The sequence below is a fragment of the Camelus ferus genome, chromosome 16 (assembly GCF_009834535.1).
Source record: "Camelus ferus isolate YT-003-E chromosome 16, BCGSAC_Cfer_1.0, whole genome shotgun sequence".
Classification (NCBI taxonomy): Eukaryota; Metazoa; Chordata; class Mammalia; order Artiodactyla; family Camelidae; genus Camelus; species Camelus ferus.
In genome coordinates, this window is record NC_045711.1 from 48437270 (window position 1) to 48451582 (window position 14313).

At 38.7% G+C, this 14313-nt stretch overlaps 1 protein-coding gene across 10 annotated transcripts in view; it reads left to right on the plus strand.

The window, feature by feature from the left end:
- CDK12 (cyclin dependent kinase 12) overlaps positions 1 to 14313 on the plus strand; it is a 66776-nt gene that overhangs the window by 29434 nt on the left and 23029 nt on the right. For 6 of the 10 annotated variants that reach the window (XM_032457916.1, XM_032457919.1, XM_032457914.1 and 3 more), the window contains exons 12-14: positions 1318 to 1529; positions 2949 to 3401; positions 7183 to 7600. In XM_032457916.1, the coding sequence (XP_032313807.1) occupies positions 1318 to 1529; positions 2949 to 3401; positions 7183 to 7600 (1083 nt within the window). Of the gene's footprint in view, positions 1 to 1317; positions 1530 to 2948; positions 3402 to 7182; positions 11313 to 14313 lie in introns of those variants that run through there. The other 4 variants (XM_006176361.2, XM_014552070.2, XM_014552071.2 and 1 more) reach the window with 3 other exon arrangements.

Genomic DNA, 14313 nt, shown 5'->3' on the forward strand with positions numbered 1-14313 from the left:
AGTATTATGGTTGATAAGAGCTTTATTGCTTTATGTTTTCTTTTTAAACAAGGATTAGATTTAGGTATGATATTTGCTCTAATTGGACTCAAGCTATCTTCTTTTATCCGTGGATCCCCAGCATATTGCTTCCGTGAAAGTATTCCTTATAGTTTTTGCTCTTAACCATTTCATCTTCTTGAATTCCCTGTGTCCGTGGTGACCATGCATATCCCACTTGCAAGGGCAATCCTAATTTTAAATAGTTTGTCTCTTTATCAGGCCATTTGTCCTAAATTTTGATATAGAAAACATAGTCTTTGTATGTGTCTTTCTTCCATCAGAATCTTACAAATTTCCTGTATTGTATAGGATCCTCAGAGGTTCTATACTCATATCTCACATTCTGACAGATAAGAAGTCTTTGACTGTCACTGACAGCGTATCAGACTTTGGGCACATTTCTTTCTTAGAGAAACACTGTGTATCTTCAATGCATGGAATGTTAGTGCATGAACAGGTAGTAACTAAAAATCTGATTATTCCAAAGAAATGTCCAAATTCATTTGTTGTATTTGAATTTTGATATATTGAATGTGGCTGGAAATACATAAGCTTTTAGTGAAAATTGGAAACTCTTGTTATAGAGAAATTTTGTCTGTGGTAATCTTTATTATAGTAAGATTTGACCTACTTGGAATTATTTACATTATTGAGTATAGGAGTATCTGTAAATATATTAAATATACTGGTAAACCCCACAAATGAAAATATTCAGTCAAGGAAATTCAGTGGGCAGAAAGAAAAAGAACCAGTCTTTTGGTCCTCACAGACCACGTAACACATAAATTGATTTTACACAGAGGTGATTAAATCATGATATACTTATGTGGCTTCAAGATTTAAATTACCACCTTGCCTGGACTTTTTGTGGATATTAACAAGGCAATCATCTCTGTCCTGTTTATTCCCAACTGAATTTTGACCAATAAAGGTCTCCCTTATTCTTATTATGGCAAGCAAGAATGGTTATAAAACTTAACTATTTGACTGGAATATGGGCGTTTATATAGCAGGTGTGTCTTTGGTATTAGCAAGATCCTTCTTTCTTATTGTAGGAAGAAATCCTTTGGGCTTTTAGACTTATTTTCTCAAGCTACCATATGCCATGATTCTATTTCACTGCTGCTATCTGTTTACTAACTTTTCTGGTTATTTTTATATTTTCCTTATCCTTTCCATTTCCCCCTGTTCTTTGCCTTCCCATTTTAATCTTTATTCCTCCATGCACTCCTACCACATTCCCACACATTTCCTCTTTGCTTTGTCTTTTTTCAGCCTCCCCCACTGGCAAGATTGCCATGAATTATGGAGTAAGAAACGGCGACGGCAGCGACAAAGTGGTGTTTTGGTAGAAGAACCACCTCCACCAAAAGCCTCTCGAAAAGAAACTATCTCAGGGACAAGTGCTGAGCCTGTGAAGAATAGCAGCCCAGCACCATCTCAGCCTGCTCCTGGCAAGGTGGAACCTGGGACTGGGGATGCAATAGGTCAGTGCTGGCTCCATGAGCCTTTGTGCTTTTGTTAAGCACTTGGCAGGTTTTGAAGGTCAACTGCAAGGATTTGTGTGTATGTTTTAGTTTTTAGCCATTGAAGTGCTAATGAAGAAGTTATAAGGGGAGGGTATAGCTCAAGTGGTAGAGTGCATGCTTAGCATGCATGAGGTCCTGGGTTCAATCCCCAGTACCTCCTCTAAAGATAAATAAACAAACAAACAAACCTAATTACCTCCCCCAACCAAAAGAAAAAAAAAGTATAATAAAGAAGTTAGTGTCCTTATTATAGGGAGAAGGAGATAAACCCAGTTTTGTACACATGGTCTTGGAAATTTACAATTGATTATTTTTTCTTCCTGAATACCATATCTCAATTTGACGTGTGGTATAAATCAATGAGTTAGGTAAGCAGAATTGAATTTAAGGTTAGTTTACCCATGGCTCCCTAACACATGATTTGGAGCCCTGTTTATGTTAGATTTGATAAGGCCTTCTTAGAATTTAATCATGTTAAATCACAGTTGCTGAATGTAGTTAGTTCCGTAGACTGTTATTTGATCTAAATATATTCAAAACTACAATACTTAATTATTATAAATAATAAAGTATGGATTAAAGACTTAAACATAAGACAAGACACACTAAACCTCCTAGAAGAAAATACAGGCAAAACATTATCTCACATACATATCAGCAATGTTCTCCTAGAGCAGTCTACCCAAGAAATAGAAATGAAAGCAAAAATAAACAAATACTACCTAATTAAACTTAGAGGCTTTTGCACATCAAAGGAAACCATAAGCAAAACAAAACAACAACCTACGGAATGGGAGAAAATACTTGCAAAAGATGAAACTGACAAAGGCTTGATCTCCAGAATATATAAACAGCTCGTACGACTTAATAGGAAAAAATAATAATGTAGTTCTCCTTTGGTACAACCATTTTTTCTGAACTACAGCTGTTCTTTCCTTGGCTCACTTTTCCTTCCTTGTCCACCTACAAGAGTGGTTTTCAACGCTGGCTGCACATTAGAATCATCTAAGAAGCTTTAAACAGGAACACCCCCTAACAGTTGCCAGATCTCTAGGGATGGGACCTGAGGCTTCTGCGTTTTAAAATCTCATGTATTCTGATGTATAGTAAGGGTTGAAAATCACTGACCTTGAAGAATATAGATAAAATGAAATCACTTTTACTCACAATATAGAAATGTTTTAATTAGTCCCTGTGTCTTTAAGTGAAAATATAAAGAATAACAAATGTGTCATGACAGTTTTGAGGCATGAAAAATGAGACATTCAAAATAAAACTTCGTTCATTGGGTATTATAAGTTGCTATTGCCAGCTGAAGAAGGCAAAGGTCCTTGCCCTGCCTCATCCTCTTCTATTGGCTCCACTGTCTCTCCACAGGCCTCGGTGACATCACACAGCAGTTGAATCAAAGTGAATTGGCAGTGTTATTGAACCTGCTGCAGAGCCAAACCGACCTGAGCATTCCTCAAATGGCACAGCTGCTTAACATCCACTCCAATCCAGAGATACAGCAGCAGCTGGAGGCCCTGAACCAATCTATCAGTGCCCTAACAGAAGCCACTTCCCAGCAGCAGGACTCAGAGCCTATAGCCCCAGAGGATTCTTTGAAGGAAGCACCCCCTGCCCCAGTGGTCCAACCTTCAGCAGAACAGACAACCCCCGAAGCTTCAAGCACACCAGCTGACATGCAGAATATGTTGGCAGTTCTCTTGAGTCAACTGATGAAAACCCAGGAGCCAGCAGGCAGCCTGGAGGAAAACAGCAGTGACAAGAACAGTGGGCCACAGGGACCCCGAAGAACTCCCACAATACCACAGGAGGAGGCAGCAGGTAAACAGACCGGTCATGAATCTCATTGAGCTCAGGTGCTGTTGATCCTCTTAAAAATCTTTAACATTTTCTTTTTCACGTCAGTGGCCTCGGTTTCAGTTTTTCTGTAACCTAGTCTCCAGGAGAACATAGCACCAAGTGATGTATTTCTTGCCCAGTTTCTTTTATTTAAGTCTGAAAGCTTCTCAAATCACTTTTCATATACTGATTGTTTTTCCATTTCCTAGGAGGTAGGTAAGTAAAGTCCCTGTATTCTCACTCAAGGAAACCACAGCCATAGCTAGTGATGCATCTTGATCCACTGTGTGCGGTGGCCAACTAGTACTAGTACTTGAAAATCTGCCTTCCAAACAAACCATTATCAGATTGTACAGTCCATACTCTAGTATAGTGGATGCTGGTTATCAGAGTCTTGATGGAAAGATACAGTCAAGAAAGCTCTAATAAAATATCATTGTTAATCTCCTGAAGAATAATTTTGGAAGATTGCCAAGTAGATAATTAACACCATACATTTCTTTTCCAAAAAATAGGGTATAAAAATGATTCCTTTAAACCTGTGTCCCTGAAAGAGATAATTAAATGGACCCCAGGTTAGGAATTGAGCATTATTTTTTTTTTAATCTGAAAAAAAGAAATATGTTATACCTTGATTTCACATGACCACAGCATGCAATTTATTAGAGAGAAAAGATGTGTAAATTTTCTGATCAATTCTGATTCACAGTCTTGTAAAATCTTTACTTATCTGAAAAGTGTTTTCAACTCCTTGGAAATCTTGGCTGTCCATGAAGACCCCATGAATTGGGAATGAGAAGCGGTGCAAGGTTGATGGGGTACACTAACCTTCAACTTGTAGAATGCTATTTACATTTCATATGGGATGGTGCAGAGATTATATGCCTGTTTCCACTGGTATGGGGTCAAAATTATAAGCTATTTATCATGTGTAAAGTTTTTTAAAACTGGAAGGTGACATAAATAAAATGAACCCCCTTACTTTATAGATAGGGAAACTGCAGTCCAGGGAGTTTAAGTAAGCCTGCTTATGGTCTCACTGCTGGAATCATATTATTGGCAGAGGCAGAACTAGAATTCCTGTACTTTCTTAATGTGTTTCTTTTTAATGTGTTTCTTAATTTATTTTGCTATTCTGTCGTAACAATTCCAGTTGTATTTAAGAGACTCTGGGACATGGAATAACAGAGAAAGCAAATGTAGAATTAAAGTAGGCCTCTTTGTCTCATCTCTTATACCCTCCTCCCCCTCACCACCACCCACTTCCAGCCCCCTGCCCCCCCCCAAAATGCTATAATCAAAATACCTGAAAGAAGTGGTTCAGATTAAATAGCATAGTGATCAAAAGAAATTCACCCAATAATGGAGCCAACAAGCTATCAGCCAAATGATGAAATTAAACTAAAATTAAGGCCTGGCTCATGGCCAGAAGTTGTTGGATTTACTTTTCAGAGGAGAATAAAAATGCCATTCCTAATTACTATAGTCATTTTTGGATTATCCAGTTGGTGTGCCTTCTATGTCTCTATTCTTGTTTCTCCCCTGCTACCTCTCATTTGGCCATTTTACTGTTCATTAGCACTTCCACCAGAGGGCAGACTGAATAAGCCAGAGAAGGTAGAAATCTATCACTTTGGCTACTATTTAGCTACTCTATACTTGTTGCGAAAGGGTTGTGGTTGAAATCTAATGATTTTAAATTGTTTGTATATTTCGTTAATACCTCCTGCCATTAGTATAGACTATTAAGGATTGGCAATATTGTTAACACTTTGAATCTTACAACAGAATTTTTGTTAATGTGATCTTTGTTTTTAATTCTCTTAAGAAGTTTTGTTAACCTTTAATAGTTCTTTACAACCCATCTGCCTTTGCTATTTTGAAATAGTTTTCCTCCTCTCTTACATGTGAAAGAATTTGAGCTCAAGAATTAGTTCTGTTGAAACACAAATAGGCTATTTACATAAAAGGCAAAGTTTAAGTATGAAAAGTAGTATAGCTGAAAGGGTATAAGTTTAGCTTTGTTTACTTCTGCAGTTAGACATTTATAAAGTTGTTTGTCCTCAGTATTGGAAAAAACCTGGTGTCCATGTCATGAATAGTCCAAAAATACTTCTAAAAATAAATAGTACTATGATGTTCTTATGTAGTGAGATACGTAGTGTTGACTGCAAAAAGCTCTGAAATCTGTAGATGTTTGTAGTCTGGTTAGCTCTTCTTTTTCAGGATGTCTGCTTTTCAGGTTGTGAGTTTTCCATAGCTAATTTTTTGTCTTTTAATTCGGTTTTCCCTACCACCTTGTCAACCAGTCAGTCTATTAACAAGTAATTTGAGTGGGTCCTGTATATAGGATGACCTTTTACTGTCCTGGTTTTAAAACTGAAAGTTAGCAACCTGGGAACCCCCTCAGTCCCAGGCAAATTAGGACTGTTGTTCACCCTACTTGTATGTTACATATATATAGCACCTGGCCTTATCCTCCCACTGCACAACAGTTTTATAGTGTTTTCAGAGTACTTTCATCTGCACGCTAAGGGTATTCTTACTTTACTGATCGTCTTTACAAAATATAATTGTGGTAAATATGCTACCAAAATGCCTAATTATAACAAAACTATTTTTGGCTTGCTTGAGTAATGACTATATTGCTAGCTCAGATAATAAAAAATTGACTATATGGACATTTAAAAATATACTTCCATAGGGAACAGAAAAATCAGTCATTTGAAGGTATCCCAGAACTTTAAACCTTTTCTTCAGCAGGATGACTCCCAATTCTCTAAAGGCACATTCCGACTGTACTTGGTTTTGTGTATCCTCAAACTCATGACATTTTACATCTCTACTTCTTCCTTGACAGAAGTTCATTATCAGATAGTGATTGCCATGGTTAGGCAAATTAATCCAGCAGTGGGGGACAAAATAGGGAGTGGTTCTAGTAAGATCTTTGGAAAGACAGAGTGTAGTATTAGTTCAATACATTTATAAATACACATCTCTTGTCATTGTCTCCAAGATAAACAGATGTTTATCAATAGCCTATTCTGCACGATATTGTATTGTGGTTTTTCATAATCACTCTAACATAGGAAACTGAATGACAAGACAGTATGGTGGTTAATATCCTTTTTTTCAGAATGTGATTATGAGGAAAAGGGACTGATGTTTGGAGAAGCAAGTGTATGTTTATACATGACAACAATGAAAGGTTTTTACTTTATTTCATCTCTCCTGTATATTCTTAAAGTTCTATTTCAGGTGTTAACCTTAACATCATCAATTGTTCTGTAAAATGTGTTAGCTAAGTCCATATAAGGTCTCCTTTTGTACAGCAAGATTATGTCCTAGAAATGTGACCACAGCTTATGATTGTTCCTTCTCATCTTCCTTCTCTCTACTTTATTTCATTAATATTTTGCTCCAACAGCAAAAAAGGGGCGGGGAGGCTGCCAGCAGCCTACATATTAGAACAATTCCTTAAGAAAGAAATTGGAGGAAATCTCAGACAAAAATCAGGGCAATCATTTGAAACATATGATTTTACACCAGCTGTTAGACCCAGAATGCAACTGTTTTACGTAATCACTTGATTTTATTTATAAATTGCCATTTCCTGATTCCAAGGTTTTATTCTTTATATATATATATTTGGTTACTTGTATTGATATTTGTTTATGTTGGGCAGAGTGTGTGTGTGTGTGTTCGTGCTTATAATCACATGTGATTTTTAAGATGGTGTTTAAAAGAAGTAACCCTTCCACAGCATGTCCTCCTCACATTCTTCCACCAGAGAAGAGGCCCCCTGAGCCCCCCGGACCTCCACCGCCGCCACCTCCACCCCCTCTGGTTGAAGGCGATCTTTCCAGCGCCCCCCAGGAGTTGAACCCAGCCGTGACAGCCGCCTTGCTGCAACTTTTATCCCAGCCTGAAGCAGAGCCTCCTGGCCACCTGCCACATGAGCACCAGGCCTTGAGACCAATGGATTACTCCACCCGACCCCATCCCAACAGGACTTATGGAAACACTGATGGGCCTGAAACAGGGTTCAGTGCCACTGACACTGATGAACGCAACTCTGGTCCAGCCTTGACAGAATCCTTGGCCCAGACCCTGTTGAAGAACAGGACCTTCTCAGGCTCTGTGAGCCACCTTGGGGAGTCCAGCAGTTACCAGGGCACAGGGTCAGTGCAGTTCCCAGGGGACCAGGACCTCCGTTTTGCCAGGGTCCCCTTAGCATTACACTCAGTGGTCGGGCAACCATTCCTGAAGGCTGAGGGAAGCAGCAACTCTGTGGTACATGCAGAGACCAAATTGCAAAACTATGGGGAGCTGGGGCCAGGAACCACTGGGGCCAGCAGCTCAGGAGCAGGCCTTAACTGGGGGGCCCCAGCTCAATCTTCTGCTTATGGAAAACTCTATCGGGGGCCTACCAGAGTCCCTCCAAGAGGGGGAAGAGGGAGAGGAGTTCCTTACTAACCCAGAGACTTCATTGTCCTCAAAGATTCCTTCCCTATCCATCCTTCCATCCAGTCCTCTGAACCTTTAATGAAATCATTTGCCAGAGCGAGGTAATCATCTGCATTTGGCTACTGCAAAGCTGTCTGTTGTATTCCTTGCTCACTTGCTACTAGCAGGCGACTTATAAAATAGTGATGTTGGCACCAGTTCCCCCTGGATGGGATGGGCTATAGCTAGAACATTTACTTCAACTCTACCTAGTACATATAAGTAGAGAATATGGAGAGGGTCATTAAACTGAAAAGTAAATGTTTTATTAGTTCATTGCCTGCACTTCTTGAGCAGAAGAAAAAGAGAACAGTTTGAATTTTGAGATGGCTCAGGAGAGACTCTGTTTAGGTTTTTAAAGTTTTGGGTTTTTTTTTTTTTTTTAATGGTTTCTTATTTTTGAATTTAGGTGGTTGTGTTTTTTTTTGTTGTTGTTTTTTTAAGAGAATAATGTTCACAGAATTTGAGCTGCTCTTAGGCTTTTGCTATAAGGGAAACAGAGTGACTGGCAGATTTAAATAAATGTTCCTTTCTCTCCACCATCTCACATTTTTGCTTTCAAGTGAAAATGAACTCTTTTTGTCCCCCATTGAGCATCTTGAACGTACCTTTTTTCCAAATAAATTGCTCATCCTTAAAGTTTGTTTCACTTTGAGAAAAGACATGCCCCCTCTCCCTGCACGTGAAGCAGGTTGTAGAAATTGGCATTCTTGGGCAAGTAGGTAGACTTTACCCTATCTCTTCCCTTTTTTACCCCAGCCGTATAGACTTTCTCTTTCTCTCTCTCTGTCTCTCTTTTTGAGGCATTTGTTTGGAAAAAATTAATTGTTGAGATGCCCAAGAACCTGGGATAAATCTTTACTTTTTTTGAAATAAAGGAAAGGAAATTCAAACTCCTATATTGTTCTCTGTAACTCTTCAATTCTGAAATGGGTTTTTGTTTTTTTTTTTTTAAACCATGTTCTGATGGCGAAGTTGATTTATAGATAGCCTAGGGCATTGCTGCTGAGCTAGGGTTAGAGATGATGCCTCCATACCTAGAGGGCTAGTAAGAGCAGTTAGCATACTGTTTACACATATATTTTTATGTCAAAAAAGCCTTTGAAACAGAGCATTGTAATATTGTCAAAGAGAAAAAAAAGTCCTGAAAATACATGGAAATGTAACTTAGTTTAGGGTGGATATTTTTCTGAAGATGTATCACTACCTGAGACCTTTTTTAAAAAATAATTTTAAAAGAGCAGACCATGAGAAAGAGCAGTATTGACATATACACATTTCAGCCTGTATACTCTGCCAATTCTTTTAGGGATTTTCCTCCAGAGAGATTTGATTTTGGTTTTAGTAAAAGGGGTTAAATTATGACTTCATGGCAAGAATTTTGCCTTATTATAAACAGGAAATGGAAGAGGGAAAGGCTTTCAGGGTGGGATAACTTGGGAGGCTTCTCATTCTGGCTTCCATTTCTATGTGAGTACCAGCATATAATGTGTTTTAAAAACATACACATTTATATAAATTATCTGCACAGACTTAGACCTTTGAGAAACATAGGTTAGCCCCCTTTTATGAAGAAACAGCAAATATGCTTCAGCATCTTGGAGAATAGTTTTCAGAACTCAAGTTTCATGTTTCAATGCCAAGTTCTTATATTAAAAAATAAACACTACTTGTAAGAAAGGTGCACTAATAATAAAAAAAACAAAAAACAAAAAAAACTTTAAAGAAATGAAAGAAGAATCCTCTTCTGATACTTACGTGAAGACTATTTTCCCCTGTTACTGAAATAGGCATATATCTGGTGTGTGTATTTCTTTATTATTCTCTGGGTTTTGGTCTGGCCTTGCCCTCAGGGCCAAACATTGATTAAAAAGAACCTTCTGGCCATTTTGGCATTGATGGCTTTTTATACCAGTGTGTCCAATTAGATTTGCTAGGCTCACTGACATGCTATTGGTAAATTACATTAAAGTTCATCTGAACCTTTTGTCTGTTGACTACTTAGTCTTCAGACATGGGCCTTTGTATCTTAGAATATTTGAATTTGAGGCATTGGGCCCCACTCTCCCATTTTTTATTAAAGAATTTAAGCCTGGGATACTTTCGAAAGTATCCAGTGAAAAAAAATTGGTTTCCTAACAAATATGAATAAAACCTCCACATATTTTGATTGTATTTTGGTTATCAGCAGTCATCAATAATGTTTTTCCCTCCCCAACCCTTATTTTTAATTATGCCAAATATTCTAAATAATATACTTAAGTCTCCATTCCCCCATCCCTACTACTAGGGAAGGGGGTGAGTGTGTGTGTGTGTGTGTGTGTGTGTGTGTGTGTGTGTGTGTGTAATCCCATCTCACCCCACCCTATTTTGGGAATCTCATCTTTAAAGAGGAAAAAAGTTTGATAACTATTTCTAAAAGCAGAGGGTCAAAGAAATTCATTTAAATATCCTGGAATCTGGGGAGGAAGAAAAGGTATTTGTTAATTTTCAGTTATGTTATCTATAAATGTGATGGAAGTAAAGTTCTGGCAGAATTTCTACTTGACTATTAGAAAATTACCAACCCAATTAATTATATTCAAAAGTGGCTTTGGTTTTGTTTTAATTATTGTACCATGGGAGATATTAAGCCCATTAAATACATTGTTTTGAACAGATGAGAAATCTGATTTGCTTCCTGAATGAGAGGCAAAACTAGTTTGACCATGACCATTTTTGTGGTTTAGAAAACAAATTTGCTTGACCCAGTTTCCTTAGTTTTTTTCTTCAAGTGTCCATAGGAATGATAAGGATTTGAAAACATCAGATCTAGATGTTTAAAAGCAGGGCAGTTAGCACAGATTTGTAAGTAGGACTTCTGTTCATTTATGCCATAGGCATCATCCAACCACTTTGTGTATGTGTGTGTGTGTATGTGTGTATAATATACATATATAGTTACAGTACTAAAATGGTTACCAGCAGGTTTTGAGAGAGAACGCTGCATCAGAAAAGTGTCAGTTGCCACCTCATCCTCCCTGATTTAGGTTTCTGACACTGTGTTCCTTTCTCTCTCTTGTTTTTGCCCCCTATCGGGTTTACCTTGTCTATGTACAGATATTTTGTAATATATTAAATTTTTTCTTTCAGTTTATAAAAATGGAAAATGGAGATTGGAAAATTAAATATTTCCTGTTACTATACCACTTTTGCTCCATTGCATTTACTTCTTAATCTGTACCCTTTGAGCAGATTTAATTATGTATAGAGGGCATTTTTCCTCCACTTTATCCTAAGGGTTCTTTGTCTCAGAATCTCTGTAGACTTATAAATCACCAAAAAAAAAAAAAAAAAAAAAAAGTTCTCAGGTTTCAAGGAGGTGCTTCAAAACACTAGACTAGGAACTAGAGAATAAAGAGTTGGGGGAAACCATAACATGTGATTTTTAAAAGCAGAAAAACAGCTGTACAAAAGTAATATGGTGCCAGGCCAGCAAAAGGGTTGAGCTTCATGTACCCTGACTCCTCCTGAAAGGAGAGGTAAGTGGGTTTGAGCTCAACTGTCGTCCAGAGAAGTTGGTAAGAGGCTGTTCAGACCAAAAAATAGTCTCTTAAATCAGAAACCTCACCCCCACACCAGTTCCTGTGCTGCCATGAGTAGGGTCAGCATGGGGATGGATTAGTGTTCCTAGCTCTGTTGAGATTTCCTGATGTATTGCCAATCCAGGAAGTAAGTCAGAGTTCATAAGGGTAAAATTCCTATTGTCTCCAAAATCTTTTCCTGTCTCCACATGAGGAGAAAATTGCTTTCCCTTTTTCATGGCTTAGGACATTGAGGACTAAACTTTCCCTTGTAGTATGTGCTGCAATCCTGCTAGTTATGACATAAGTAGACAGAGAATAGGGGGGAAAAAAAAGGCATCAGGAGACAGGAAGAGGAGAAAGGTATCAGAAAGTTGTGAGTGGGGTGAGCAATCATGCAAGGTTAAAGGGTACACCAGAACATGGAAATTAGGAAGAAATCCAATTCAAAAATGAGATGAGGCTTGCCAGTTTGTTTTTGAATCCCCACTGTATAAGTATGATGTTCCCTCGTCTGTGGGCTGTTGTGTCTTTACCCAGGAGAATGGAGAGCTCAAGATTGTTCCAATTCCTGGAGTCCTGTGTTCCTGGTTAGCCTCCAGAGAAAAGGAATTCATTTTGATCTGTATATATTGCAAATTCATGACCAGGAGTGTGAACTTCAACCTATTAGAGAATATTGTTTCCACTTCATAGCAATAACTGTCTTCAATTCTGAGCCTAAAGGCTGAGGACCTAACTAACCTGGACTTTTTTTTTCTGTCGCACTCAAAGCTATTTCTAACTAAAAGCCAGTGTTCAGTACCTTAAATTTCTTAGGCGCTATCTTTTCCTAGACAGGCATCCTTAGCTGTGTGGTAAGGTTAATGCCTCAAGGAAGTTAACAGTTAATGTTCTTGATGCTTAACTGGGATTTCATTGTTACTAAAGATTGCCCCATAGCTTGACTTTTTTTTTTAGGTATTGAGTTACTTCTCTTCACAACTTAGTCATCCTGAAGGGCTAGGTAGACTGGAAGAGGACAGTTCAAGTGAGTAAATATTTAAACATTCCAAGGGAGAAGTGGGACTGCTGTCTTACAGTTGTCCTGAGAGGCAAGGTGAGCATTCCTGGACACTTTGGTTAACTTTGCTGTCCAGGTGTGACATTTCTCATCTGTAGGAACACTTCTAGTGTTCCTGTATAGCCTTAGGAGTACTTTCAAGTGAGAGTTTACTCCAAGCCAGGGTTGACAGACTTTAGGGGAAGTGTGACACCTGAAGGAATTACTGGTGGTTCTCTACCACTCCTCACCATGTGCAGCTGTCTCTCCATCTCCTGTCCACCCACTTCCTTTCATTTTCTATTTTTCTCTTTTCTCCCCACTCACTACCCAACTCACATGCTTTAGTCCTACCAGAAATAGTGATTGCTTAACCCTGCAGGGTATTTAGAGTTATTGCTGCTTCATAGTTTTGAAGGGTAATGAGGAGCAGTTCAGGAGATAAATGTCTATTCCAGATCCTCAACTAATGGGATGAGAGGTGAAGGAGAAGGCGAAATAACTGACTCTTACTGCTAACAGCTATGAGAGGAGCTTTTAAGTTACGTTGTATGGGGTATGAGAGATTCTTTTACTGGTCTAGGAAAGTCTCAACCTTCACTTCCTCATCCTCTTCCCTCATATCTTAAGACTTGCTTTTGCTGATTTTTAAACTCAGTTGCAGATGGTATCTATGGGAAGTAAAGTTTGGTGAGAAGGGGGCCCTGATATCCATGAGAAAGCAGATGAAGGCTGCTTTGATGCCCTAGAGATTAATCACTAGGTTGCCAAAACACTTGACCACTGGATTGCTCTCATATCTCTATTTCAAGAATTGGTAGTCCAAGGCTGAGAGAAAGAGGCTAATATACAGGTAGTTTTGAATACTCTCTAGGTAGGTAGTTGTTGGTGAAACTTCCTCAATATGCAGTCCTCAGCCACATCATACTCCTCTGGAATGAGAGGGTATGGCCATGAAGTAAGTTTATTTCCCTAGGACCTAGAAATAGATGGTTTTTGGATGTTTTGCGCTGGCATGGTTGTAACCTGAAGATAATGTTGATAGTTCTGTAGGGATGAAGGACATTTTATCCAAGCCACACCATCCCTAAGGTAGGTAGCATGGAGGGATCTTTAAAAGGTTACGGTGTGGCAGTCACCCAAGTGAAGAGCAAAGCCTGGGTCTTTGAGAGTATCTTGTCTTTAGTTTAAGGAGCCTATCTGATGGGTTGTCTCAAAGAGAAGATCCTTCTCCTTCCTGTGTCTTGAAACTACAATAGTGCCTAATGAGGAACACCCTTGGTGAGGATCAGCTTGTAGATGGACAACATTCCCCACCAAGGCTAATGCAATTTTAAATGCTTTCAGCCCTGTGGAAAAGAGACTGAATCCAGAGACCTAGAGAAAGCTTAGGAGCCTGATCCCTTTTATAAATTCAGGAACTTGTAAGTTAGGCCTTGTACCAGTATTTGCAATTTCTGTTAGGGGACCGAAGTTCCCATAAAATGAAGCAACATGAGAAGGAGACGGAAATACGGGAAAGGAAGGAGAACTAGAGGAGACTGGTAGTGGGGCTGCAGAAAGAGACAGTCTATAGATACTTATCAAGAAGAGATAGGGATATAAGAGTGGAAGGAAAAATGGTTGTGATAGTGAAAGGGGATAATTGCCTTAAAAGTTCACCATTCATTTTGAGGAGGCCCCATTAAAGGGTAAAGTGTCCCCTTGATTATAGTAGTATTATCTTTATGGTTGGAGAATGGGTTCGAACCCTTAAGCTAGGGGATGCTATGAAGATAGTTTC